Below are 26,637 nucleotides of genomic sequence, written 5' to 3' on the forward strand. Positions count from 1 at the left end.
AATACCTGTAACAGATAATTTAATTTTGGCTATGTGTAGCTTCTGTTATTCAAATGGTATACAGAGTGGCTCAATTTTCTATATTGCAAGGAAATAAAATATTTATTTTTCATAGTTCTAGAAAGATCCTTTCTAATCACATTAAAATGACAATATCTGTACAGATTTTATACATTTTATTCTCATTTCTTTCTGTCTTTTTTATAACTCGGGAACTGCCAGATGAGTAAAAAAGGGACGGTCTTTAAATGCTTTTATATTAAAAACATTTTTCAAATGTAGGCAGGGATATTATAGAAGCTGGCATAGTCTTTCTTTAAAGCATATTTCCACTTTATCCACCAAATTTGAAAAAAAAAACCTTGCCATGTTTGTCATTCATACAGCATACCTAAAAAAAAAAAAAGCAGATGTAAGAAACACAATTTAATTCAGTTGTACATTCCTTTAAAAACTATATATTTTTACAGAAAACTTTAGTAGGTATCTGAATTTTTCTTGATCTGTCACCCATTGTACAGCAGCACTTGGATTTAGAGATAGGCATCAGTAAGAATCAGTCAGGTTTGCCGCATGCAAAAGGTTGACCAGGAGAGTCGTGTTGATGGCTTATCATTGTGTTGCTACTTCTTCATTGTCAGTACATTCCGAATTACACCCCAAATGCAGATCGCAAATTCAGTGCATTTGCCTGCACTTGATCTCATGGTACTGCAGTACTGTGGGATTTTGGTGCAGTGTGTTTTTGCCTGCACTACTTTTGGTGTAATCCAATGCAATTTCAGCCTATTCAAATGAATAGGCTGCAATCCACACTGCACTCTGTTGCAGTTCAGGTTTAAATTGGCCCTGAATCCTGAACCAATGAAACTGTGAATTCTTCCTCACAAATTGTCACTTCCAGGAGTTCCAATCTCTTGGTTCCCTGTAGCAGACTTACTGCTTACTGTGACATTGCAGGATATAGCAGTGATGTGGTTGATGTTGGAAGGAACCACTGAGCCCTGTGGGTCGAACCAATACATTAACACATCTTGAAGTGTCAATTTTGGAGGAAAATAATTCAGCCGTGAATGTGCCTTTATGGGATAGGTAAGTATTTACTGTCTTTTTTTTACTGTTAAAGTGACATTAAAGGCAATTTTTTGGCTTTGCACAGAGCAGTCCTATCCTCCTCTTCTTGGGTCCCCCACTGGTGCTTCTGGCCCCTGCCTCCTCACAAGTGCCCACTGAGCAAGCAACTTGCTATGGGGTTACCTAAGCAGGCTTGCTTCCAAGCCGTTGCTCCATGTGTCCATTCACACACAGCCATGGCTCAGCCCCGTCCCCTTTCTCTCCGCATTGGCTCACTGGCTGCGATTGCCAAAGGCTCTTGCTGCTGTCTCAGCCAATGAAGGGGGAGAGTCCCCGGAGAGCCAATGCTCTCATGCACATTGCTAGATTGTAATAGGTCTCAGGTAGGTATTGGTGGGGTTGGAGGGGCCTGCTTCACACAGAAGGCCTCTTTACCTTCTTGCATAGAATGCATGAAGGTAAAAAAACTTTGACCCTGTACATCCACAAAATGTTTTTTATGGGCACTGGACAGATCAACTTTTGACTGGTTCAGCAAGAACTGGTCAAAATTTGATCCATCAATGGGCTGGCTGAAGTTGATCTATCAATCCAGCCTGTCGGGGTTTTTTTTTCCGTATGATCACTGTCACTGGCAGCAGCAGTAATCATTGTATTCTGACTGCAGGGAAACCTTCCACTGTCAGAACACAATAGCTCAGTGGGAGAGATTTCCCCAACAACACTCACTGTGTTAATGGGGGAATTGAGTGTTTTTCTTTCCTTCAACCTGTGGTTGAAGGAAAGAAAATGACAATGTATGGCTAGCCTTCGTTTGGCACCAGGGTTACTTTGACTCCAAGTGTGCCACCCTCCCAGCTATGCAGTCTCACAGAAGTGTATGAGTTACAAAAATGGATAGAATTACAAATCTATCTTGTATATGAGAACTCACATATTTTTCTTTAAACTGTTTATTTAGCGGATTGTCAGAGTTCAGCATTATTACATTTTTTATTTTATTTTTTTGTACCGTTTTCCAGCCAGGAAAAAATAAAGGAAATAAGGAGCTATAAATACCCTGAGAAATAGTAAACAACCCATATAGCAATAAATAAAGGATTCCTTATAAATCCATGTGATTGTACACACATTTATTTTTGAATTGTGTTTTTGTCTGGAGTTTTCATGCAAAATTCAACTCTGCCCTGCACTGAATGTATATTTTACAGAATGAATCTTTTCTTTTCATTGCTGCAATTTGATATTGTTTTTGTTTTTGTCTTTGTGGTTTGTGGTGTCATCTGATTCTACCCACATCTGGATACTGCAGTGCACAAGAACGGATAATTATCTCTAATAATGTGATATGTTTGGTATAAACTGTCTCTACTATTAATTCACAGATGTGACAATGAAATCTATAATTATTGTATCATCACATTTTTGAGAAGTCATTGTTCTTCACGGCGGTATAAGTGGATAAATACGAGGGAATTTGCTTAGCCCATGAAATATTCATATTGTGAAAAATTCAAGTTCTGATGTGACCTATGGAAATTGACATGGGTCTGTAATGCTGGTTAGATATTGCCGGTTTGACACTAATGTGGAAGAAGGTTCCGCTGTTTAAACATGCAAGTATACATAGCATGTGTCCTGGGCGGGTAGAGCTGGCAGGACGAGGCTGATGTGAAGCATTTGCTTCTCTTCCATAGCATGAAGCCAACCTAATTACTAGGCTAGTTGACTATAGCAGCAGTTGTCTCTGTGGTCTCCGATGAAGGTCGGCTATTTTCCTGCCCAAATTATTTTATAAACCAGTGAACTGCATCTTCATATTCAAATCATGCAGAGGTAGAAAAAACTCATGTGAAAATCAGGAGCCATTCATTCCAGTCTGGGAGCCAACAGCTGCGGTGTAAGAGAATTCCAGCTGATACAATGTGCTTTAGTTCAGGACAGAAGTGTGAGAACTACAGCTCTGTGACTTACATATTTTAAAGGGAATATATATATTTTTATATAGGTTTAAAAAGATCAGTTTGATGTAAATAATGTTATCAATGTGTCGTATATTTTTTATTAAAACATTTCTATGTACATTTGCTTACATAGCAAGCTCTGCTTCCTGCTTTAAGCCTCCGGTCACACTGAATGCGATTTTAAAATTCCACGTTTTGTTTGCCGCGTTTTCTGAAGATTTCCCTACAATTTCTTGCATTTTCCATTGCGTTTTGCAGTGCAATTTCTATTGTAGGGAAGAGACAGCAGCGCCACTCTAAGTGTAGACGGTTAAAATCAAGCAGATTTAATGGTAAAATTGCACTCACATAGGTAGGTAACATGTAGACATGTCAAGTAATGGAGGTCCAGTGGGATCATCAGGTACTTTGGCCACGCTCTGGGTGTTTTCCCACCGCTCCTGTTGTGTCCAGGGCTTGGGGAGTAGCAGAGGGGCGCAGGGAGGTTTGGCCTGATGGAGTGAGCATGCTCCGAACGTGCACCATCTTGGAAACCCAGTCCATGCGGTGACATCATTCCTGTGAGCCTCCCTGCACTCTTTTGCTACTCCCCGAGCCCTGAACACCACCGGAGCGGCGGGAAAACACCCAGAGCGTGGCCAAAGGACCTGATGATCCTGGTGAGTGCAATTTTACCATCAAATCTGCCTGATTTTAACCGTCTACTCTTAAAGTGACGCTGCTGTCTCTCTTCTCTACCTGCATTAGGAGTATCTACAGCCGGCTGCCTCCTTGGACAAGTCCATATTACTACAAGCCCCCCACTACAGATGGACTTGAACACCACCTCCACATGGACCTTGCTGATGGTCCATCCCCAAAACACACACAGGGTAGATGTGTCTTAGCGCTCCCTCCCCTCGCTCACCGCTCAATTTCTATTGTAGTCTATGTGAAATTGAAACAAACTGCAGAAAAAGTAAAACGAGAACTACTTTTGAAATCGCGGTGCAGCAAATCACGTATGTTAAGACACTCACATTCATTAGATTCGATTTCAGGTATGATTTCAATTCCCAAATCGCACCTGAAATCGCAGCACTGCGCTACACAGTGGTTGTGCTTTACTGTTCCTTTCCAAAATACAAGTCTGTGAGTTGGGAGAGAGAGAGGGTTTGAAAGAACCCAATAGACCTCAATTATGTCCCACCATTCTAGTGCACTTTCAGAAAGCACACCAAAACTCCTGCATGCAGGGTTTTTTGTGCGCTTTTTGAAAGCACACCAAAGCCATAGGACATAATAAAAATCTATTTAAAATTGCAGTTAACCTGCAAAAAAAAAAAAACGCCCAAAGTCCAGTGGGGTAGTGGAAAACCACTCTAAGGGCCAGTTTACACCAGAAATTTAATCACACTTTAATGTACTGCCCTTGTGATCTGCTGCAGGTGCCAATGTAATGTTAAGGCACCCGAAATGTAGGTCACAAACGCAATACATTTGTGGGCACCAAATTTCATGGTATTGCAGTACCATGTGATTTGGTGATCAAGGCAGAACTGCCGCACATCCAGCCGGACCTGGTGGAACATGTATATGTGGCAGCTTCAGTCCTCAAACCACAGCCCCTGAAGCTTTTCCTCTATGACTAAGCCCTGATGGAGGGGGCAAAACGCATATATACATGTGCCCCGAGGCCAGGAGTTGTTCTGCCGTGATCTTCTTCTGACACTACTGGATGAGTGATATCTTGGTGCGCAGGGATAGGGGTGCTGGCACAACCGAACAGAGCATCTCTACTTAGAGTGGCACCACTAAACCAATGCAATAGTGCATAGAGTTATGATGTGATTTGCAGCCCATTCAAATGAATGGGCTCCAAAATTGCACGGGAATACCACATGTTCCTGTGCGATTCAGTTGTCAACCTGCCATAAATCTCTAAAGTTCATAGTGTAACAAATATATGAAAGAGCAACCATTTTAAATACTAAGTAATATCCAAAACTACTTTGGGGAAAACATTGCTTCCAAAACTCAAAACCATGTAGTTACTAAAACATCCCTGTCCTTTCCTTTTTAAAGCTGATCTTTATGCAGATTCACCTGCTCATGTGATCTGAATTTGATAATCTACTGTAAGGAAAACATTGGTTTGGGAATATAAATAATTTTTTTTTATTTCTATTTATCGTTTTTGCACTTCAGTCTGTTGTCGGCTGTCTTTGGAGGTTTGAGGCTTGGCTCACGTCTATGCATGTTGCAGTCTGCTGCTAGAAAAAGTCCTTGACCCTTTCCAAATATCCAGCGGGTGAAAATGCATAGATGTGAATGTGTCCCATAGGAAACCATGTAAAATGGACTGTAGTATGTTTCTGCAAAACACAAAAAGCACTAAAAAATGCGTAAGTGTGAACCGGGCCTAAATGCTTATCTCCCAACTGCCCCTGATTCTGAGGGACTGTCCCTGATATGGAACAAAGTCCCCCTATCCCTTCCTCCTCATTTATCCCTCATTTTGGTCTGATCTATAAAGTTGCATAACAAATAGTTGTATTTAGCTGTCAAAATGTGTTTCACAGTGCTAAACCTTTCATCCAATTTCTAAATTGTTGGATTTGTAAGCTTCAAAAGCCAATATAAAGGTATAGTAGTGCTAAAAATGCACTTGTCGGTTTAACTTAATTTTTTTTTTGTACAATTATCCTTTAAGGAGGGCATAGGCAGGGGGTGCCCACATGCTTTTGGTAATAGATGTCCCTCGTTCCCATCTCAGAAAGCTGGGAAGTATGCTAAATGTAACAGATAATTTGGGTACTTGTGAAGAATGGGTAAAAAAAAAAAAGCAAATACAATCCAGTTATGTGTTCAAATAAGTACGGTAATTAATTTATATATTCCCTACTGGTATGTGTTACTCAAAGTGAGCTTGTGGCCAGGCTATCGATGGACATTCAGATATTTACATATTTGGAACAAACAGCAAATTAGCTTTAAAACAAGTTCTCACTGCCCTATGTAGCTGCAGGCCCTGAGAATCAATTCATTGTAATAATTCACAGCAGCAACACTGAAGCTCATGTCGGCTTTCCTGGCAGCACAGCTCAACCTGCTCCCCCCTCTTAGAAGTGACAGTGGCCTTCCAGCTTTTGAAGCTCTATTGTTAAATACACTGCAGGAGCAATCTGTGAAGAGGTGTAGGGGGAGTTGCAGAATGTGGTGAGCTGCTTATTGAACAACTTGAACAATTTCACTGCTTCAGCTGTGTATTTTTGGGATAAATTCCTCCAGAGTGCCTACAGCTACTAAGATCAGTGAGAGCTGAAGTTTATGTATGGCTATTTTTGCATAGTTACATTGATCCAGCTTGCACTAATGTAAGTATGCATGTGCCATACTTGGCCAATCCCCACAGTTCTAAATCCTTGTAGTAGGCACAGCTCCTAAGACAGCGATCGCCACTAGCTTCTGGGTCCTGTGCTGCATAGTGAACACAGCATGGGAGCCATTCAGTGCATACCCTGTATTTTTCTCAATGCAAGGAGTTCTCTTATATGAAGAGGTAAGAATTGTGACATCACTTCCCTACCTCTCCACCTTTTGAAGAATGCAAAGCATTCTCTGATTGGACAAAGTGTTCTTGCCATGCGAACAACCTCTTGCCATACATTGCTGGTAAACTATCATTGGGTGCTTACTTACAAGAGGAAATACCTCATCACTGTGTTGCTGCTCGCTCATTGTCCAATCAACTGCAAGTTTGGAGTGGATGTTGAACTGTGCACCTTCTGAGAAAATCATTTACCTAGCACATAAAATATATATATATATATATATATATATATACTGTATATGTATGTATGTGTATGTATGTGTGTATATGTATGTATGTATGTGTGTATATGTATGTATGTGTATATATGTGTGTGTATATATATATATATATATATATATATATATATATATATATATATATATATATATATGGCCCTATTAAGTCCCTTGTATTGAACTGTATTGTTGCTGTATTGTCTCCCGTTATATTGTAAAGCGCCAAGCAAATTGTTGGTGCTATATAAATCCTGTATAATAATAACTTTTTATATATATATAATTTATTTTTAATCTGAAATTATTGTTTAGTCTTGTTTGAACTAGATTGTAACACATGTTTCTGCTTTTCAGTTGTAGGACCAGCAATAGGAAGAGTTTAATTGGCAACAGTCAGTCTCCAGCCCTTCCACGACCCCACTCGCCTCTTTCTGCTCACACTGGTATGTAGCACTTTCTGTCACCCTGTTTTAAATTTCACATCACATATGCTCTTGTTATACATGACTGTGTTCTAGATCTTACTTTATCATGTTAATTATGTTTATTGCGGCTGGAGTTTCTGGCAAACTTTTACCTTTGGAAAGCAAAGACGAGAAAACAGCTTTTGCAATTCTGAGTTTATGAACCATAACAGCACCACTTGTCCTATCAATGCCTAGAATCAATTTTATGGTAAACGAACATCTTACAGTTTTGTGGCAAATGCTGAATTAGACTAAAACTTAGATGTGTGACTCTTCTTATGTGGAACATTTGGGTGGAAACTGCCCAAACAGGCAGATTTAATATAGTAACACATTTTAATTGTAATAAGTTATCTTTAGTGCGGTAGTAAACCCACAACCAAAAGTGTAATGGATTGCAGCTTACCAATTATTAGATGTGTTGGCTGTGCTAGTTTTCTTTTTAAGGCTTTTTTCCCCCTCAGTTTTCACCTGGTGGTCTGGCCAGTAACACACCTCCTGTATTAGTATGCCTCCATTCTGGATGAAGGAGTGCAGGGGCACACATTTGGACAGCAGCATTGACATTCTGGTGGGGGGGGGGGTAGTGTTATATGTATTAGCAGATTTACATATAAGATTTACACAGATTGAACTTGAAGCTAAAGTCCAGCTAACACTCTAAGCAGTTACAGCAAACTGTTTATTTTTTCTTTTGGGGTAAAGGTTTTACATAAAAGCTGATCATTGTAAGCACCCCTGTCAGGGTTAAAGTGTTACTAAACCCACAACAGTAAAATCGGCCTGTATATGCAGTAAACCATGCTTGTTCTACTCACTGTGGAACCTAAGGGGTTAATCCTCTGCATTGTGTAAAAATGCTGTATGATCCTGACTTCTCTGATTCTCCCCTTTTTCCAGTATCCCCCTCTTATCTTTTGATAAGACATATCATGTGGAGACACTCTTCACATGCTCAGTTTGGTGTTTATTGCTAGAGAGGTTTTTTTTCTTGGGAGAGTGCATGTGATCAGCACAGGGACAATCAACACCATCCTCCTACAGCAGAAAGAAAACGCCTCCTACAAGCTTTAACCAGTGCTTGGCTGGACACTGATAGAAGTCACAAGACTGCACTAACTGCTGATGAGAAAAGGCATTTAGCAGTTTATATTTACTAAAATAATTGCATGGTCTGTGTACTGTGGGAAACCAGATATAGTGAATGCAGGGTCCTGGACTTAAGTAACACTTTAAATGGTTTGTCTCATCTCTGTAACTGCTACATCTTGCAAGGGAGCATGTTATTTTGAAAAACAACAGACCTGATCACCAGATGGAAAAAAAAAAAGAGCGAGCCTAAAAAAGGAAACTGATACAACCATCACATCTAAGAATTGGTAAGCTGCAATATATTACGTTTGCTTTTGGGTTTAATAATGCTTTCAGTTCTCAATTTTATATTTTACTTATGCCTTGGTGAGAAACCAAAATGTCTGCATGGAGCATATGCGAAGGCATTTTGTACCTGAGCAATCTTTTTTTTTTTTTTACTGTATAACAGAGAGAGGGAAAACAATACGTTTTCTCTCCACTTCACCCATAAACTCTGGAAACCCTCATCTTGTGTATGTTAGAAACCTAAGTGACACGTACACACTGTCCACAATTCCACCACAGCGTAAGGCTAGGTTCACACTAGCTTGCATTGTGGTTTTGGGTGCGGGAATCACATTGGTTCCCGCTCCTGTATTGCACTGCTTTTGTGAGATGCACTAGGCTGCCATTCATTCTGATTCAATTGTGGATGTGGGAACAGCAGGGAATCCACATAGTCAAAAAGACCATGCGGCTTCCCTGCAGCCGCATTTCTAAAAAGGTGTATGCACCTTTTTCTGTGCAGTTCACGCAGCACAGCAGCCCATTCAAATGAATGGGCTGCCATGCCCTAGCAAACGCTGGCTGCACGGCTCACACTAATGTGAACCGTCAAGGTGTTAAGGCAATATTACACACCTATTGTGATAATTTCATCGTCTTGATTGAAATGGTATTGTGAGGTTGCTTTGGATTTTCTTATCGTTTATGAGCAGTTAAAATTGCTAGAATATTGCCCAAGTTTCCAGTCGTCATTAGTGTGACCTAGTGAACACATAATGGAAATCTAATCTTTGAGAAGTCGTACAGTTTATCTTTGTAAATTGTATTATGTGAAGAGGTGGTGTTGGCTTATTAACTTACCAGCCAAGTTAATGCTGTAACTTTCTAGTATCAAGATCAAAATATGACCTGTGATATTTTCTCTGCCCCCAGATATCACTCGATTTAGTACCAAAATCAGTTCCCCCGTGGCTCCACCATTATGTCATAAACCAGGTTACGCTCTGTGGAATTATTCCAATCATTTATGCATACTGTTAGAAAGTGTCCTGAAGTGAATGTAATAAGGCAGCTTATATTGAATCAGACTGATAATTATTTTTATCTTGCATTAAGCTATGCAGTGTGATCAGCAGTACAGTCTTGGAATTTATCTGAATTTCTAATAATGCTTTTATGAGTTCTCATCTTGGAGAACTGCTAATTCTGAGTTAGCATGTAGATCACTTTCTGTCATAGTATGGTTCATATTCCCAGAGTTAAGTAAAACCAGAGTAAGAATTTGCTGATTCAATTTAAAAGCAGATTCTAATTTCCAAATGATCATGACCTGCATGTAATTTCCAAGGTATACAACTCCTCTATATACACAAATCAGTCAACCAAGGCATAGCCTGGAAGAGTGCACATTTTGTTATGATTATGGAATACATATTAAATGTGTATCTGCAGTATGTAACGTCAATAACGTGTTCAAGTCTGTCCTAAAGAGCTTTTACATAAAAGTCAGATATCTAAATAAACCTTTGACTAAATGTAAATCTTAACAATTAACTTATTTGCTCTCTTTTGGTCAGTTTAATACACCAAAGCTGGCCATAGATGGATATTTTAATTTGATCAGCCAGTGAGCTCGAAAAAAAAAAAAACAAACTGTTTCCTCATCAACACAAGCGAGGTGGATTCCTCCCCGCTGTAAGAATACACTAATCAGTGGATGCGGTCGATTGGCTGATTGTGAAAAGTTTTCCAACAAACCCATTTGAAAGAAAGTGATTGTTAGATCGACTTCTGTTGAGCGGAAGCAGGGACACGTGGATCAAAATTTTTTCAGTCCTTCCTGAGCTGGCAGAACTTTGAGCCAAGTCATCTATGACCAGCTTAATGACAGCATTTGTTATACCTAGTTAATACAAAAATAATCTTGTTTATCCTGTCAGAAATCAGTTCAGCTGCTATCTTCATGTAGTGAGCTGAAAATGCTTAATTTAAATGTTACTACAGAGCATCTCCCTCATGTTGTGGAGATGAGTAAGGGGTAGGTTTACTATAGTCCTAACACACTTCCTTTCTTTGGTTGATAATTCTTCTTCTTTATAGATATTGTACAGTTAAGCCGGCCATAGATGGTCTGAATCTTGGCTGGTTCAGCAGGGACTGGATGAAATTCAATTCATATATGGGCAAGCTGATTGTACCCAAGTTGATCCATCAATTGGCTTGGCTACAACCAGGGCGTTGGATTTTTTTTTTTATATAACTTCTCTGTTTTAAGGTATATAAGAATTAGGTTAAAACAAGAAAGAGGGCAGCAACATGACAACAGACAGAACAAAAAATTATATATATATATCAGGATCATCTGGTCAAAATAAAAGTAAAAATAAAATAAATAAATAAATGAATGCAACCACCACATCTAAGGACTGAGAAGCTTCAGTGCATTTCTTTTGTTTTTTGGTTTAAAAACTCTCTCTCATCATAACCTAAGGCTGGTTATCAGACACCGCAAGTAATCACATAATTTATGTACTTTGACATTGTTTGCCCCCTCTACACCTTGGAGCCCCAAAGTTTCTTTTTTTTACATTTCAGTTACTCACTGGTTTCCATGCCTAGACAAATGATGTCATACATCTCAGGAGTCTTCAGGAAAGGTTTTCTAAGCTAAGCACACCTTCCTATCTGCATGCCTGAGCTAAAGGCAGATGGATTCCAGGAAGTAAATCCTACATGAATCATCTGCCCTTACTCAAGTTGGCTGCAGCCAAAAATGCAAGCAGGTGTTTTTCGAAGTGAATTCTCAACAAAATAAAGCATGGGGACATGGATGGATAGATGACTTTGCTTTGAATAATAAAAAAAGGATATATCTTTTTTGGATTGTGGTGCTTTGAGGCAGTGTAGATTAACTTTAAGCATTCGATGATGCTGTAGCAATCATGCACACAGAGATGGACGCGGTCATTCATTTTGCTCCAAACCCCTCCATATTGTATCTCTCTCTCACCCAAATCAGATTCCTCCGACATCCCCCTCCTTCTCTGTTGAGTGGCATGTGGTCTGTTTGTTGCAGAGATCACAGGCAGCAAACTCATTGGGAGGTTGTCATGGCTATAAACCCCCAGCCGAGCTGGTGCCTAGATGCCTGTTAGCTCGCAATCTGGGATATCGTAAGACCATAAACCAAGCCCTCACGGAGCTTCAAAAGATATTCCAGGGAGTCATAAAACAGACTTACATTTTAAAACCCAGTTTTCCATATAATTTTATATCTCCAAATAGGACATAATTACATAAACATGGAGCACATATTCGGATGGCTCACTTTAAGACAAGTCGCCTGGTATATTACACCCCCTAGCTGGCATATACAGGAGAGCAGAAAATTATATCTCTTTAGCCATCCAAGCAGGTATCTCATATTTCATATGTAGACGTCCCGCAGAAGATGCTGGGTATTAATCTACTCATGGATAGAATGTTATGTACCTAGGAAAAGTTATTGGCCATAGTATAATTGTGAAGGCTTTGGTCATAGCCTGAGCTCCCAGCCTACACAACCCCCTCCCCAAATGAGGCGATTTGTTCTCTGCTTCAGGGAGACACCCTGTGGATTTCCTAGATAAAGGCTGTGGTGCTTGAAGCTGAGATAAGAGTTGAGCTGAGTTGAATTTCTCCCTTTTAACATTGGAACTAACTTTGGGAGATAAGCATCCTTTTGGCTCTGAAACCTGATCTGCTTAACCCAAGGCTGACGGCAAGTACTTTATCCCTCTAAACTTCTTTCTGTTATCTCTTTGCTGTGCTATTGCTCTTTGTGTATATATATATATATATATATATATATATATATATATATATATATAGGCTTCATCTTTTTCTGTAAATTTTTTAATTGCACCCTTTTGATCTTTTAGTAATAAATCTTACTTTCTGAAAGTGTTGAACTGTTTCTAAAGCTCTTTAATGCAAACTAAGAACCACCTGCCTCTGAAGAGCGCTACTGTGTGTGTGTTTTAAACTTCGGTATATTTCTGCCTGCGGTGACAGTGGTATACCGACGCTTATGCAAGCATCATAGTGTTATTGCTGATATTGCCGAGTTTCCTCTTTCTCTGTACAAAAAGGAGGTGGTGGCAGTGTGAAGGGTTAATTGCGTAATTAACCTACCCAGTAACAATCGCTCTCAGGTTGCAGATTGTGGTCCATTAGCTGGAAAATCTTTGTGCAGAGTGCAGCTGGGCATGGCATTGTTACGCACATGACAGCGCGGTTTCAGATTGGCTAGTACTTCGGTCACGAGTTTGGTGAGAAGGGCTGGGGTCTGACGCCCCGATCGTCACAGGTGCCAGTAAATGTTTTTCGTATTGGCTGGTATTGAGGTAGTTTCCTTTTTATATATTTGATAGACATCACCTATTTAACTTTATGCATTTTCATACTAGCCAGTATCTATTACTTTCTTTCTTTTGTATCAAATGACACTTTTAATTACACAAGACATTTGACCTGTAAACCTTTAACATAACTTATTAATAGTAGTGACAGGTGATAAATGTGTTTTTATAGTCTGTGCAACAGGGGATCCATTGCACTAATCTACACTGTAGACAAAAAAAACCTCCAGAGATTCCTGTTTTTGACAACTAGTAAATAACATATTACATCTAGTTTAAAGTTCTAACATCATTCTATTAAAAAGACTTCAATAGATAAATTCCAAAAAAAAGAAAACTGCAGTGTGATTATCGCTTTATTGTTGAAATTTGTTGAGAATAACCAAAATTCATAAACTTTACAGGCTCGACCTTGGATTACAAGCTTTACTGTTTGCAAATCGGGTTGGGAGGGTGAGCATTGGGACGACTCACAAAGTAGTAGTTTCTTACGGAATAGGAATTATCGCAAAAACTAGTTTATTTTGACATACAATGTACACACTTATGGGGTCAGTAAAATGAACAACCACACATAAGAGCATATCGTTTAGTACTCATGCACACTGGACGTTTTTACAGCGGCTGTTTTTGGCTTTTGATGTTTTTTTCTACAGCCCGTTAACTCCTCAGCATGTTATCCTATGTGTCCATGCACACATAGACTGTATTCAACGTTTTTTGGCAGGGATGTTTTTTGGCTGGAAAAAAAACCCAGGATTAGTGGGTTTCTAGAAGAGTTTTTTAGCTGTAAAAATGCTCTAATGCCGAAAAACATGGTAAAACGCCGCAAACTGGTGTTTTTGGACTTTATATGACCCCCCCAAAAAAAATTGAAGGGGAAAAAAATGCAAACGCGCCAAAAACGCTAAAAAAAGCTGAAAAACTCACGTTTTTAACATGACTTTACACAGCTAGCGTTACCAGCGTTATCAAAACACCCGGTGTGCATGTACTCTGTAGTCAAAATAATAAACAAGCCGCACATCATTAGCCATTACAGATGTCATACATATATATATATATATATATATATATATATAAATCTATAGACTATAGCCATAGTCTACCAATGTTCAAATAGTACTCCCCTGATTACATAATTGTACATGCCCACCATGCCCACCATATGTTTTACAGGATAAGGCTTGCACCTTCTTGCTGTGTCTGGAAATTCCACTTGATACCATGTACATCATAAGACGATGACACAGCAATATTTCTACTCAGACATATTATTAAATCTCAGGCATGCATCTAAAATGGCTGCTATATGCCAAAATAGTTGACACTGTCACTGACTGGAGGTAAGTAAGGTAATGCAGCAAAGATCATCCTAGAAATTTCCTACACATTGCTTAGAACAGCCTTTCTCAACCAAAGTGCCCAGGTTCCCTGGGGTGCCTTGAGGTTTCTACAGGGGTGCCTTGGCAAAATGTCTAAAAATTGCCCAAAATTTGTATACAAACCAGTGGGTGGAACAAGTCTGCCTTTTAGTTACACAAAGCCACAGGTTTTCATTGTGCACCATTACAACCTTCTAGCCACCGGCATCCTGACAACCAATGACATCATCAGTTGATAAGGAGGATGTCGGCTGACTGCACAGCATCCTAATTTGACCCTCCCCTGCCCCTCTCCATCAGTGCTGGGGTCACATTAACTCAGTGATGGAGAAAAACTGAGGGAGAAGAGAAACACTGAAATACTACTCAGTACCAGTGTGCAGAAGTGTATTTGTTTTGGAGGTATAAATCGCCTCTAATGTTGGGTGTCCTACATGTGTGGATGTTGCTGCGTTTCATAGAAAACTATTAGAATAGTTTTTCACATTTTAGAATGGGCTCCCTCTTAAAGTTATGGACAGTCTTGAGGAACCCATTTTAGAATGGGGTGCCTCAATATTAGCCATAATTTTAAAGGGTGCCTTGACTGAACAAAGGTTGAGAAACACTGACTTAGAATAGTATCACGAATGTCCAATTGTATTGGAAATTCTAGCAAGCTTTCATGGCACCTTTGACAGGTAAGTTGCAGCCTTCATATGATTAGAAAAAAATGGAGGCTGTGTGTGGTCTTTCCTCTTCCTCAGGTTTCAGTGGGATCATATTCATACGTTGAGGAACAGAAGTATTTGAACAACCTGCAATTTTGCAAGTTCTCCCACTTAGAAATCATGGAGGGGTCTGAAATTCATATTGTAGGTGCATTCCCACTCTGAGAGACAGAATTTAAAAAAAAATTCAGGAAATAACATTGTATGATTTTTATAGAATTTATTTGTCTTGCACTTCTGAATATAAGTATTTGAACACCTAAGAAACAGCAAGAATTCTGGCTCTCAAAGACCTGTTACTGCGCCTTTAAAAAGTCCACCTCTACTCCACTCATTAATCTAACTTAGTAGCACCTGTCTTAGCTCTTTAAAGACACCTGTCAACCCCACAGTCAGTCAGACGCCAACTACTACCATGGGCAAGACCAAAGAGCTGTCAAAAGACACCAGAGACAAAATTGTGGACCTTCACAAGGCTGGAAAGGGCTACGGGGCAATTGCCAAGCAGCTTGGTGAAAATAGATCAACTGTTGGAGCAATTGTTAGAAAATGGAAGAGGCTAAAGACTACTGTCAGTCTCCCTCGGACTGGGGCTCCATGCAAGATCTCACCTCGTGGGGTATCACTGAAGATAAGAAAGGTGTGGAATCAGCCCAGAACTACAAGGGAGGAGCTGGTCAATGACATGAAGAGAGCTGGGACCACAGTTTCAAAGGTCACTGTCGGCAGAATACTACGCTGTCATGGTTTCAAATTATGCATCGCACGGAAGGTTCCCCTGCTCAAGTCATCACATGTCCAGGCCCGTCTGAAGTTTGCCAATGACCATCTGGATGATCCAGAGGAGGCATGGGAGAAAGTCATGTGAGTCAAGATGAGACCAAAGTAGAACTTTTTGGTCTAAACTTCACTCGTCGTGTTTGGAGGAAAAAGAAGGATGAGTTGCATCCCAAGAACACCATCCCTACTGTGAAGCATGGGGGTGGTAACATCATGCTTTGGGGGTGCTTTTCTGTGAAGGGGACAGGACGACTGCACTGTATTAAGGAGAGGATGAATGGGGCCATTTATTGTGAGATTTTGACCAACAACCTCCTTCCCTCAGTCAGAGCATTGAAGATGGGTCATGGCTGGGTCTTCCAACATGACAACGACCCGAAGCACACAGCCAGGATAACCAAGGAGTGGCTCCGCAAGAAGCATATCAAGGTTCTGGAGTGGCCTAGCCAGTCTCCAGACCTAAACCCAATCAAACATCTTTGGAGGGAGCTGAAACTCCCTGTTGCTCAGCAACAGCCCCGAAACCTGGCAGATCTAGAAGAGATCTATGTGGAGGAGTGGGCCAAAATCCCTGTTGCAGTGTGTGCAAACCTGGTCAAGAACTACAGGAAACGTTTGACCCCTGTAATTGCAAACAAAGGCTTCTGTACCAAATATTAACACTGATTTTCTTAGGTGTTCAAATACTTATGTTCAGCAGTGCAAGACAAATACATTCTTTAAAAATCATACAATGTAATTTCCTGAATTGTTTTTTTAATTCTGTCTCTGAGTGGGAATGCACCTACAATGTGAATTTCAGACCCCTCCATGATTTCTAAGTGGGAGAACTTGCAAAATCGCAGGGTGTTCAAATACTTCTGTTCCTCACTGTATACCTTTTTATTATCAGTAGTTTCCATGTAAACATTGTAAGTTTATATGCATGTTGAAAGCCATATGCAGGCTCTGCTTATTTTCTTAGCAATGCTAGACAAAGGTGGTACTTTACTGAAAGTATGCATCATCTTGCTCATTAAAATCAATGCACTTCCTTTTTTAAATCATTTGAGTCAGTGAGTATTTTTTTCATGGGGGAACGTCAAAAAGCAGTTTTACTTAGCTTACCCTTGCTTCTGCAGTGTTTTTCTGTTACATGGGAATGGTTTCCTGAAGCATGTTCCTTTGCCACTTCATCACTCACAAGCTAATCATCACATACAATACAAAACCAACAGCCCAACATTGTAAAGGTAAACATGGCTCAGTTTTTGGCACTGTTTGGCTTCTGCCAAGCTCAGTTGGTCTTTTTAAATCGACTTTTGTCAATTGGGTGGTTCTGTTGAATTGACCACAATTCTGGCCAAATATGAGGGCCTTATATGAGTACACCAAAAGTCTGCACACATTTGGAGCATCACAGACTTTCTCACTGGCTACCAAGAAGACAAGGAATAAGATAAATTTGAAACAGAAATGAACATTTAATCCTTTCGGTGCAGTAGGATGGCACCCTGCGAGGGTAAATGAATGCACTTCCTCTTTTAAATCATTTGAGTCAGTGAGTATTTTTTTCTGGGGAGAACGTCAAAAAGCAGTTTTACTTGCCTTACCCTTGCTTTTGCAGTGTTTTTCCGTTACATGGGAACGGTTTCCTGACCACAATCCTTTTGGTGCAGTAGGATGGCACCCTGCGAGGGTAAATGAAATTTCCCCAGAGTTCAGCTTTAAATAATTTGAGTCGCTGATGTTCAGTTCAACTTTACTGGCTGTATGCTTGTTTTGGGTCAGTAACTCAAAGTACTGAAGTCAGAGACGTACAACTTGAGGAAGATCAGGAATAGTAACTTGCATTTTTCTCTTGCTTTTTGCTGAGCACAGCAGGTCAACGTTGGTGGTCCAGCCCCACCTTGCTTTTGCTCACCTGTTGATCAGTGTGGTTGCTGGGAATTAAGAGATGTATGGGGTGTTTTTAGACTTACCTAGGTGGATGCCGCATCGGTTTGATGCTGCATCTGTCCCCCGCCGAATCTAAGCGTGAGAACTCAGCGACCACATGACCACTGATCACCGAATTCTCATTGTTGCTGTGAACAGAGAGTGGTGACTGCCAGTCGCCATTGTCTGCTTGCTCTGGCTCCCCCCCTCTTCCCCGTGCTCATTGAAGCGCTGGGCTGTGACAGGGGAAGGACCGGCTGGCTCAGGCTGTTAGCGGATCACTGAGAGGCTGAGCCAGGTGTCACTCCAGACTCTGGGGTGGATTCCGACTTTAAAGTCAGGATCTTTCCTAAGCTTGGACCGGCTGAATGATGTCCGCCGACAACGGGCTTCAGTCCACTGTCAGCTGAAAACAGGTCACAGAAGTGCAGAACGAACTGTACTCCTATGATCCACAAGAGACGTACAGCCAAAAGAGCTTTGGCTGTATTTCTCCTTTAAGAAAGGAAGACATGTTTAAGCTCCCATTTTGAGGCTTTAATGGATCTGAGGACACTCTTCTGCCTCCATTTGAAAGCACTGTGTGCCTTAGCGGCCATTCTCCAGGCACCAGTACTGTCATATGGAAGAGAGGCGAGTGAGCTACATGCTCACCTATTTGTGAATCACATGTTTGCTTTAGGATATGAATGTTTCTGGGATATTAAATTTATGATTAAGGATCAGCTCATCAGTAGCTAAATATATTGTCAGTTCATACAATTTTTCTTACATCTATGAAGGAAGAGTCCATTATAATCAAGTAAAGTTGTTGTGTCCCGCTACGTGATACATTTGTGTGTCTGTTCATCGCATTGTTTGAGTTATGATTGGCCATTTCTGATTATTTTGAATTACCACCTTCCTCTCTGTCAGCAGTTCCCAATATCAATTATAATTAATCCTTGTAATCCCTCGGTGCTAATATCCATTCGGCTCATCACGCGTTCCTGTTTTTCACCGTAGACAGCTATTAAAAGTGCATTAATAATTTAAAGAGTGAGTTCAACATATGTCTTCTCCAAAAGATTTGCATTCCTTCCCCTCTAAAGAGAAGACATACTACTTCACACGGCTAATTACTAAACAATGCAAGCATTTAATTAATCAGGATATACATTTCTTACCAATAACAACTTCCCAAATGAGGCACCCTGTGTGAGGCGTTGGGGGAAGAGCCAGTTTTGTATGCTGATTACCTATCCATTTTGCATCTTTTCCCCCAGGAAAGATGAGTTAATTACCTATCCGCTGCCTGCCCGCTACTTAGTATTCCTTTAGTAGGGCAGAAGTACCAGCTATAATCTCTGCAGTATACCGACATTATCGTGCAACATACAGCGGCCAAGAACTCCCAGGAAACAGCAGGATTTAAGTAATAAGTGAGCGCTGCACATATGGGCAGGGAATTCACTGGCACAACTTTTCATTTCACAGTCACCCAGGAATTCACTTGCAGATGGGTGGATGAATGCAGGCAGGAGTACAGTGGCAGATGAAGGTCATATATCGGACTTTTTTTTTCATTTTTTTTCTCATGCTCATATTTAATGTGTTTGTATAAACAGACTTTTGGTAATTATTTATTAATAGGTTTACCATAGTAATACTAGATACATAGGAAAAAAAAAAAGAAATTTACAGATATCTAAAGGTGTATGTGTGAGCCAGCATATACTCTAGAAGAAGGCTCACCTGAACTGGCCAATCGCATAACTTTCAAAATAAAAAGTAAAGTTATAAAATGTAAAACACAACATTAACCATGAAAAAGAATATATTTTCACATTGCGTCTGTGCTTTTGTTTTTAGTTTTTATTTGAGCTGTTGGCCACATTTGTAGACATTGCTCAGAAGTGTTCATCTCATTGACGAAAATATTTTCATTGATGAAATGAACACTATTTTAGTCGACTAAAATATGTCTAAAACTAAAACATTTCAGATGACCAAAATACAACTAAAACTAAAATGGCTATGACTAAAACTAAATCGAAATTTGACGTCAAAATGAACACAGGTTATACTGTATATCACAACCGCTACATCTGTACCTGTAGTGCATGTTCAAACCGTAATACCATAAATAATAAGATTTTTACTCTGGGATTACAGTATATAATGATTTTGGAAATTCTAGAGAAGTGCTTACACCCATTAGAATTTAGTCAATTAAAATGATTTTAGTCAACTAAAATGTAGGACATTTTAGTCGGCTAATATGTAGGAGATTTTAGTGGACTAAAATGTAGGACTAGTACTACTCTTTGTTTATAAAGAGACAGTCCAGACTTTTAATAATCAACTGATAAACCTATGTCACCTATATTTCTACTTTATCCACCTATATTTCTACTTTATCAGTAGCAGATCAACATAAGTCCTCATGCACACTGGATGAATTTACAGCGGCTGTTTTTGGCTTTTGACATTTTTTTCTACAGCCAGTAAACTTCCCAGCATGTTATCCTATGTGTCCATGCACACACAGGCTACAATCATCGTTTTTTGGCTGGAAAAAAAAAACAGGACTAGTGGGTGTCTAGAGGAGTTTTTTAGCTGGAAAAACGCTCTAACGCTATAAAACACGGTAAATCGTGGCAAACCAGCGTTTTTGCACCTTTTCTTTTTTAAAAACCGCAAACGTGGCAAAACGATACTAAACGCTAATACAAAAACGCTAAAAAAACTCATGGTTTTAATGTGACTTTACACAGCTAACGTTACCAGCATTATTAAAATGCCTCGTGTGCATGGAGCCTAAAGCTTTAGAACTGTTTAACCACTTGCCGACCGCTGATAGTCAAATGACGGCTTCACTGCGGCCGGCCAGTTTTGGGAGGGCATCATATGATGTCCTCCCAGAACGGGCTCTCCTGTGCGCCCCCGGCGATCTTCGTGATCGCTGCTGTCCTACGGACACAGCTGATCACGTGATGTGGTAAAAGGCCAATCATAGCGGCCTTTTACCACGTGGTCAGCCGTGTCCAATGACACACTGATCACCAGGAAATGCAATTGCCAGTTATCGGCTGCACTTTCCTCACGCTGTCACGGAAAGTACTGCCGTGAACCGGCAGTTGTCAGAGAAGGGATCGGCACCAATCATAAAGTCCCTGATGATCGGTGCCCAGCAGTACTGTCCACAAGTGCCCAGCAGTGCCACCCACAAGTGCTCAGTAGTGCCCAGCAGTGCCACCAGTCAGTGCTGTCAGTCAGTGCCAGCTCATCAGTGCCACCTATCAGTGCTGCCTATCAGTGCAGCCTAATCAACGCACATCATTGAAGGAGAAAAATTACCTGTTTGCAAAATTTTATAATAGAAACAAAGAAAAACTTTTTTTTTTCACATTTTTTGCTTTATTTTTGTTTATAGCGCAAAAAAGCAAGTAAATACCCCCAAAAGAAAGCTCTATTTGTGTGAAAAAAATAATAAAAATTTCATATGGGTACAATGTTGCATGATCGCGCAATTGTCTTTCAAAAGTGTGACAGCACTAAAAGCTGAAAATTGGCCTGGTCAGGAAGGGGGTATAAGTGCCAGGTAGGCAAGTGGTTAAATCTCTTATATACATTTTCTTTGCAACAAGGAAAGGAAAAATAATGAGAAAGACAGATTGCAATAGTCATTATTGACCATGTGGCCACACAGAAAGGTGACCAGACTGACCAACATGCTATCAATGTGATATAAATGCCTTTTGGCTGAGGCCATTGATGTATTTGTAGTATGGCTAAATTAGAGACATTTTGCTGGAAGTGTTTTATCACCTAGTTCTCCTTATCAGAGCCATTCATTACTCTAAACATAACAAACTCTCTTAATATGTCTAAATGCTCTGCAGATAAATGGTTGTAATATTATGAAATAGTATTAGGTTAGAATGGGATTTAGCTGTTAGCAAGGCTATAACAATATTACTGTATTGGATTCTTTGATCTGTTTGGTTTTGCTGTTTATGAAAGAAAGACTAAATGGTGACTTCGTCTAAATTCAATTTAGACAATAAGCCTTTATGATCATCTTAAAATACAATCAGAACTTTGTTCTTTGTATGACTTGTTAGGCTGTAAATTTTATGTATTTACGTAGAAGTGAATGCAATGGGGCTTGTGTTGTAAATTTTGCAAATGTTTTTGACACTCATGGCAAAGGTATGAAGGACATGTGGATACATTTGTAAATATTGGGCCAACACAGAGACTAAAAACCATATCATTAAACTGTCATTAAGGGTTGAAAATAATAGACCAATAAAAAGGAAAAAATGTGTATATTCCTTTATATACAGAATGCAAATGATGGATGATTTTGAGGGGGAAAAGTATAAACCTTTTTGGGAGTTTTTTTTTTTTTTACAAATGTAGGGATTTTGAGATACCATGCAACCAACTGTATTACTCATTTTCTTACGGTCTTCTCTTATCACTCCCTTTATATAAGTATGCGTATATGATTATATACTGATATGAGGCAACAGTAGACTGGCATTTCTCCCCAAAGTGACTATATGGAAATTAAGGGAGATTAACAAAAAGTAGAGAGACAGTCTCTGATGGGGTTGACATGTACTTTGTAATGCATGTCACATTCATTGTGCTATAGTATTTATATGTGTGAATATATAAATATATGTGTGTGTGTGTGTGTGTATGTATATGTGTGTGTGTGTGTGTGTGTGTGTGTGTATATGTATATATATATATATATATATTATAGAGGTCAGCCACTGCAGGTACTTGTGGGGTTATTGACTAGGGTGCAGTCCATGAGAAAAGTATGTAGAATATGAAGCAGGCTGTAAGTGCGCTCAATATGACTTACAAGGATTTTTCCAGTGTAGTTTAATCAGTGTTGGTGGGGCACAGCCAACTGCATTGGAAACTTTCCCTGGTTTTAAGCCCCGTTGAATGCACCCACTGCTATATAAATTGTGTGTGTTATATATATATATGTGTGTGTGTGTGTGTGTGTGTGTGTGTGTGTGTGTGTGTGTGTGTGTGTGTGTGTGTGTGTGTGTGTGTGTGTGTGTGTGTGTGTGTGTGTGTGTGTGTGTGTGTGTGTGTGTGTGTGTGTGTGTATATATATATATATCCACACATACCGATCAGCCATCTAATATGGAGAAGGTCCTCCTATTGTTTCCAAAAACAGCTCTGACCCATCGAGCCATGGACACCACTAGACTTTTAATATGCTGTGGTATCTGACACAAGTCATCAGATTATTTAAGTGGTGTAAGTAGCGAGGTTTGGCCACCATGGATTGGACTTGTTTTTCCAACACATCCCACAGGTGCTCGGTTGAATTGAAATCAGAGAATTTGGATGCCAATTCAACACCTCAAACTTGTTGTCAAATATTCTTGAACCATTTTTGCATTGTGGTAGGGCACATTATTCTGCTAAAAGAGGCAACTGCCATCAGGGAATACCATTTCCATGAAGGGGTGTACTCTGTCAACATCAATGTTTAGATAGGCGGTAAAGTAATGGATGATCAGTGTATGTCACTTCATATTTATGCAGATTCTATGTAGACATTAGGCAAAATGAGAGAAAGTAATGTCACCTTTGTTAAGTAAACAGTTTATTAAGCATACTTATTAAAAAGATTCCTAATCTTTTTTGATCTTCTAAATTGTGTACCTAAATGATACAAACTATAGTCTGCAGAGAAGTCCATGCCTGGCTCTGCAGTTGCATATTAGGAGACTGTATCACAAGAGCGTCTGCACAGAATTACAGACAGGTAAAGCAGTCCCCTTGAAGGTATTTCAGTGGTTTGTCAGGCGTTCAGCATCAATTTTGTATTTTGAAATCTTCCTGAGCAAAGCACAGCTCAGTATTCAGGGATATTTCATAGCCATGCTTGGACATCCACCTAATCTCGTATATTAAGCTGTTAACTGCCTTAAATTCATTCAGTAGAAACTAGGAACATATTAAAGCTCCTGCATCAGTTTATCTAAAGCCCAAAGCACACCTTTATAAGGAAATGGATGTCCAAAAGGGGGGCACCCTTCAAAACAGTAACAGAAAAGTGCATTCTATCATCTGGGTTTGTAAGGATTTGTCCTTTGTGCTGGTTTCAGTGGTAATATGAAGACTGAACAGATTACAGGTTGATGCTTCAATTTACAGGGCTTTGTGTACTTCATATGATGCCACATACATGCCACCGGTGAATGTTTTTATTAAATTCCCTTGATAATCATCATATTTCTCCAAGGAATCATCAGGGATTTGGTACAAGACACCCCCTAGGTTGGCACTGATGACTTTCACCGGGGTTTGTGCTGCTTTTGTAACACCGAAGAAGTTCTAAAATGTATTTAAATGCAAGAACAAAGATTTTATATACTTCTTCGATATGGTGGCTGTACTAGTTTTTTTTTTTTTGTGTTTTTTTCTGGATTTTTTACATTATTTTAACCTGGTAATCCTGCCAGTTAGATATACCTTATTATAAGGTTACATTGCTCATAGTGCTCATAAAGAGTGCCCATAGTACAGTAGTTTAAAGTATAATTTATTAAATAAATGAATTTGCAAATTCCTCAGTAAAAGCAGTATTAAAATCAAGCAGCGTCAGGTATAGTGTGAACTAACCATCCAGAAAGTAAGATGGCCACGGGAACTCCACGTGGCTCAAAAGTAAGATGGACTCCGGGCCTCCACGTGGCTCCAGCGGCGTGACGTCACTACGTCTTGGACCCTCCTGAGGAGGGGCCAAAACACCGTGACATCACGCCGCCGCAGCCACGTGGAGGCCCAGCGGCCATCTTAGTTTCTTGATGGTTAGTCCACACTATACCTGACGCTGCTTGATTTTAATATTGCTTTTACTGAGGAATTTGCAAATTCATTTATTTTATAAATTATACTTTAAACTACTGCACTATGGGCACTCTTTATGGTCTCCCTTGAGGAGCTATTTATTTATAGAGCCCGCCTGATCCAGCCACCTATTGAATCCAGAGAAGGGAGTTCCTGTAAGCAGGCATCTGCACCCATCCATCCCTTAAAGGGACCTCTGGCCAGCTGGGTCCTTTTACTTTCCTGTGTGCTCCTGACAACACCACCCACCTTAAGGGAGGATTATCCTTGTCCCAGACCAGATCCATATCCATAAAGGAGACCTCTACTGATTCATACAATGCGTATTTATATTACGTATCTGGTGAGTGCGTAATTTTACCACACTATTTGGAGCACCACTACTGGATTTTATTGTGATTCCGCACCATTTATCTGCACAGACTGTCACCTTCATTTTACATGTCCTGGACATTTTCTTTAATTTTATTGAGATTATCTATTGTTGGACAGACAATCATAATACTTTCTATTATTTTAGTGCTGCGCTTATTTATTATATGGTACAATATACTCGGTGGTGGTAATAGTGGCATCATCCACTGAATGAGCAGTGAATTTTGTGGTTCAGCATGTAGCTCTGACAACACTAGCTGGAATTTCAATGCAGAAAGACCCTGTATTGCCATCCAATACAGGAAGTTGTCAGATTGACATTATTATTATTATACAGGATTTATATAGTGCCAGCAGTTTACGCAGCGCTTTACATCATAAGGGCAGACTGTACAATTACAATACAATTTAATATAGAAGGGATGAGAGGGCCCTGCTCGTTAGAGCTTACAATCTAAGAGGGAGGGTCAAGAGACACAAAAGGTAATAACTGTGGGGGGTGGGCTGATGGAGAAAATCCGCGTACAGTTGACATGTACTTTGCTGCACTTGCAGGGATTTTAAAGGGATAAAACCTGTAGATGTATGCATGTATTAGAGATATGTACTGAATATTTTTTTTTTTGCCCGAACATACACTTTAATATTTGCAGTTATCGATCAACCTCACAAAAATAACCTTTGCCATTTCTTACCCCCTACTTTGAGATCTGTGAATACATGCCCTGGCCAGTGCAAATATTGCTTTGTTTAAATTGAGCAGGAATTGGCCAAAATTCTAGTTGTCTATGGGCAGCCTTACACATAAATCACATAGTTGCTGAACAGACAATACGCTTACATTCATGTTAACAAGTTTCAAAAATAAAGATTTTAAAATTAAGATGTGGAGCTAAAAGCATATTATGGAACAGTTTCTTAAAATGTTATTTTCCATTTCATACTCTTTATTTAATGATTTTTTTAGAGATTATTTTGTAAAGAGCAGGGTCCTCCTAACCCTCTTGTATTGAACTGTATTGTTGCTGTATTGTCTCCGGTTATATTGTAAAGCGCTGAGCAAACTGTTGGCGCTATATAAATCCTGTATAATAATAATGAAAATAATTTGTTAAAGTGACACTAGACCTAAAAATGTTTTTTGCCTTAATGCATTGCCTGCATTAAGATAAAAATAACATTTGTAAGTTTCCTGTGCTCCCCCTTTCCTTTTGTGAAGGGGAAGAGAGGAGAGAAGAGATCAGCGCTGTGCATGGCTACATCTCTTCTCCTCTCGCTTGCTCTTCACACAAGGACTTGAACAGTAGCGGGAGCCATTAACCCTGTTCCCCACTTCCTCTTCACTGCACTTGATTGACAGCAGCAAGAGCTGTGTTATTATTATTATTATACAGGACTTATAACACCGACAGTTTGCTCAGCACTTTACATTATGGAGGGAGACAGTACAGTAACAATACAGTTCAATACAAGAGGGATTAGAGGTCCCTGCTCCTTGGAGCTTACAATCTAGGAGG

At 39.8% G+C, this 26,637-nt stretch overlaps 1 protein-coding gene across 7 annotated transcripts in view; it reads left to right on the top strand.

The window, feature by feature from the left end:
• Positions 1-26,637, top strand: part of MAST4 (microtubule associated serine/threonine kinase family member 4) — a 749,251-nt gene that overhangs the window by 569,564 nt on the left and 153,050 nt on the right. For all 7 annotated transcript variants that reach the window (XM_089653476.1, XM_089653475.1, XM_089653479.1 and 4 more), the window contains one exon: positions 7,203-7,291. In XM_089653476.1, the coding sequence (XP_089509602.1) occupies positions 7,203-7,291 (89 nt within the window). The remainder of the gene's footprint in view (positions 1-7,202; positions 7,292-26,637) is intronic.

This window comes from Staurois parvus, unplaced genomic scaffold, assembly GCF_062004578.1.
Source record: "Staurois parvus isolate SC_StPar_1 unplaced genomic scaffold, SC_StPar_1.0 ptg000714l, whole genome shotgun sequence".
Lineage (NCBI taxonomy): Eukaryota > Metazoa > Chordata > Amphibia > Anura > Ranidae > Staurois > Staurois parvus.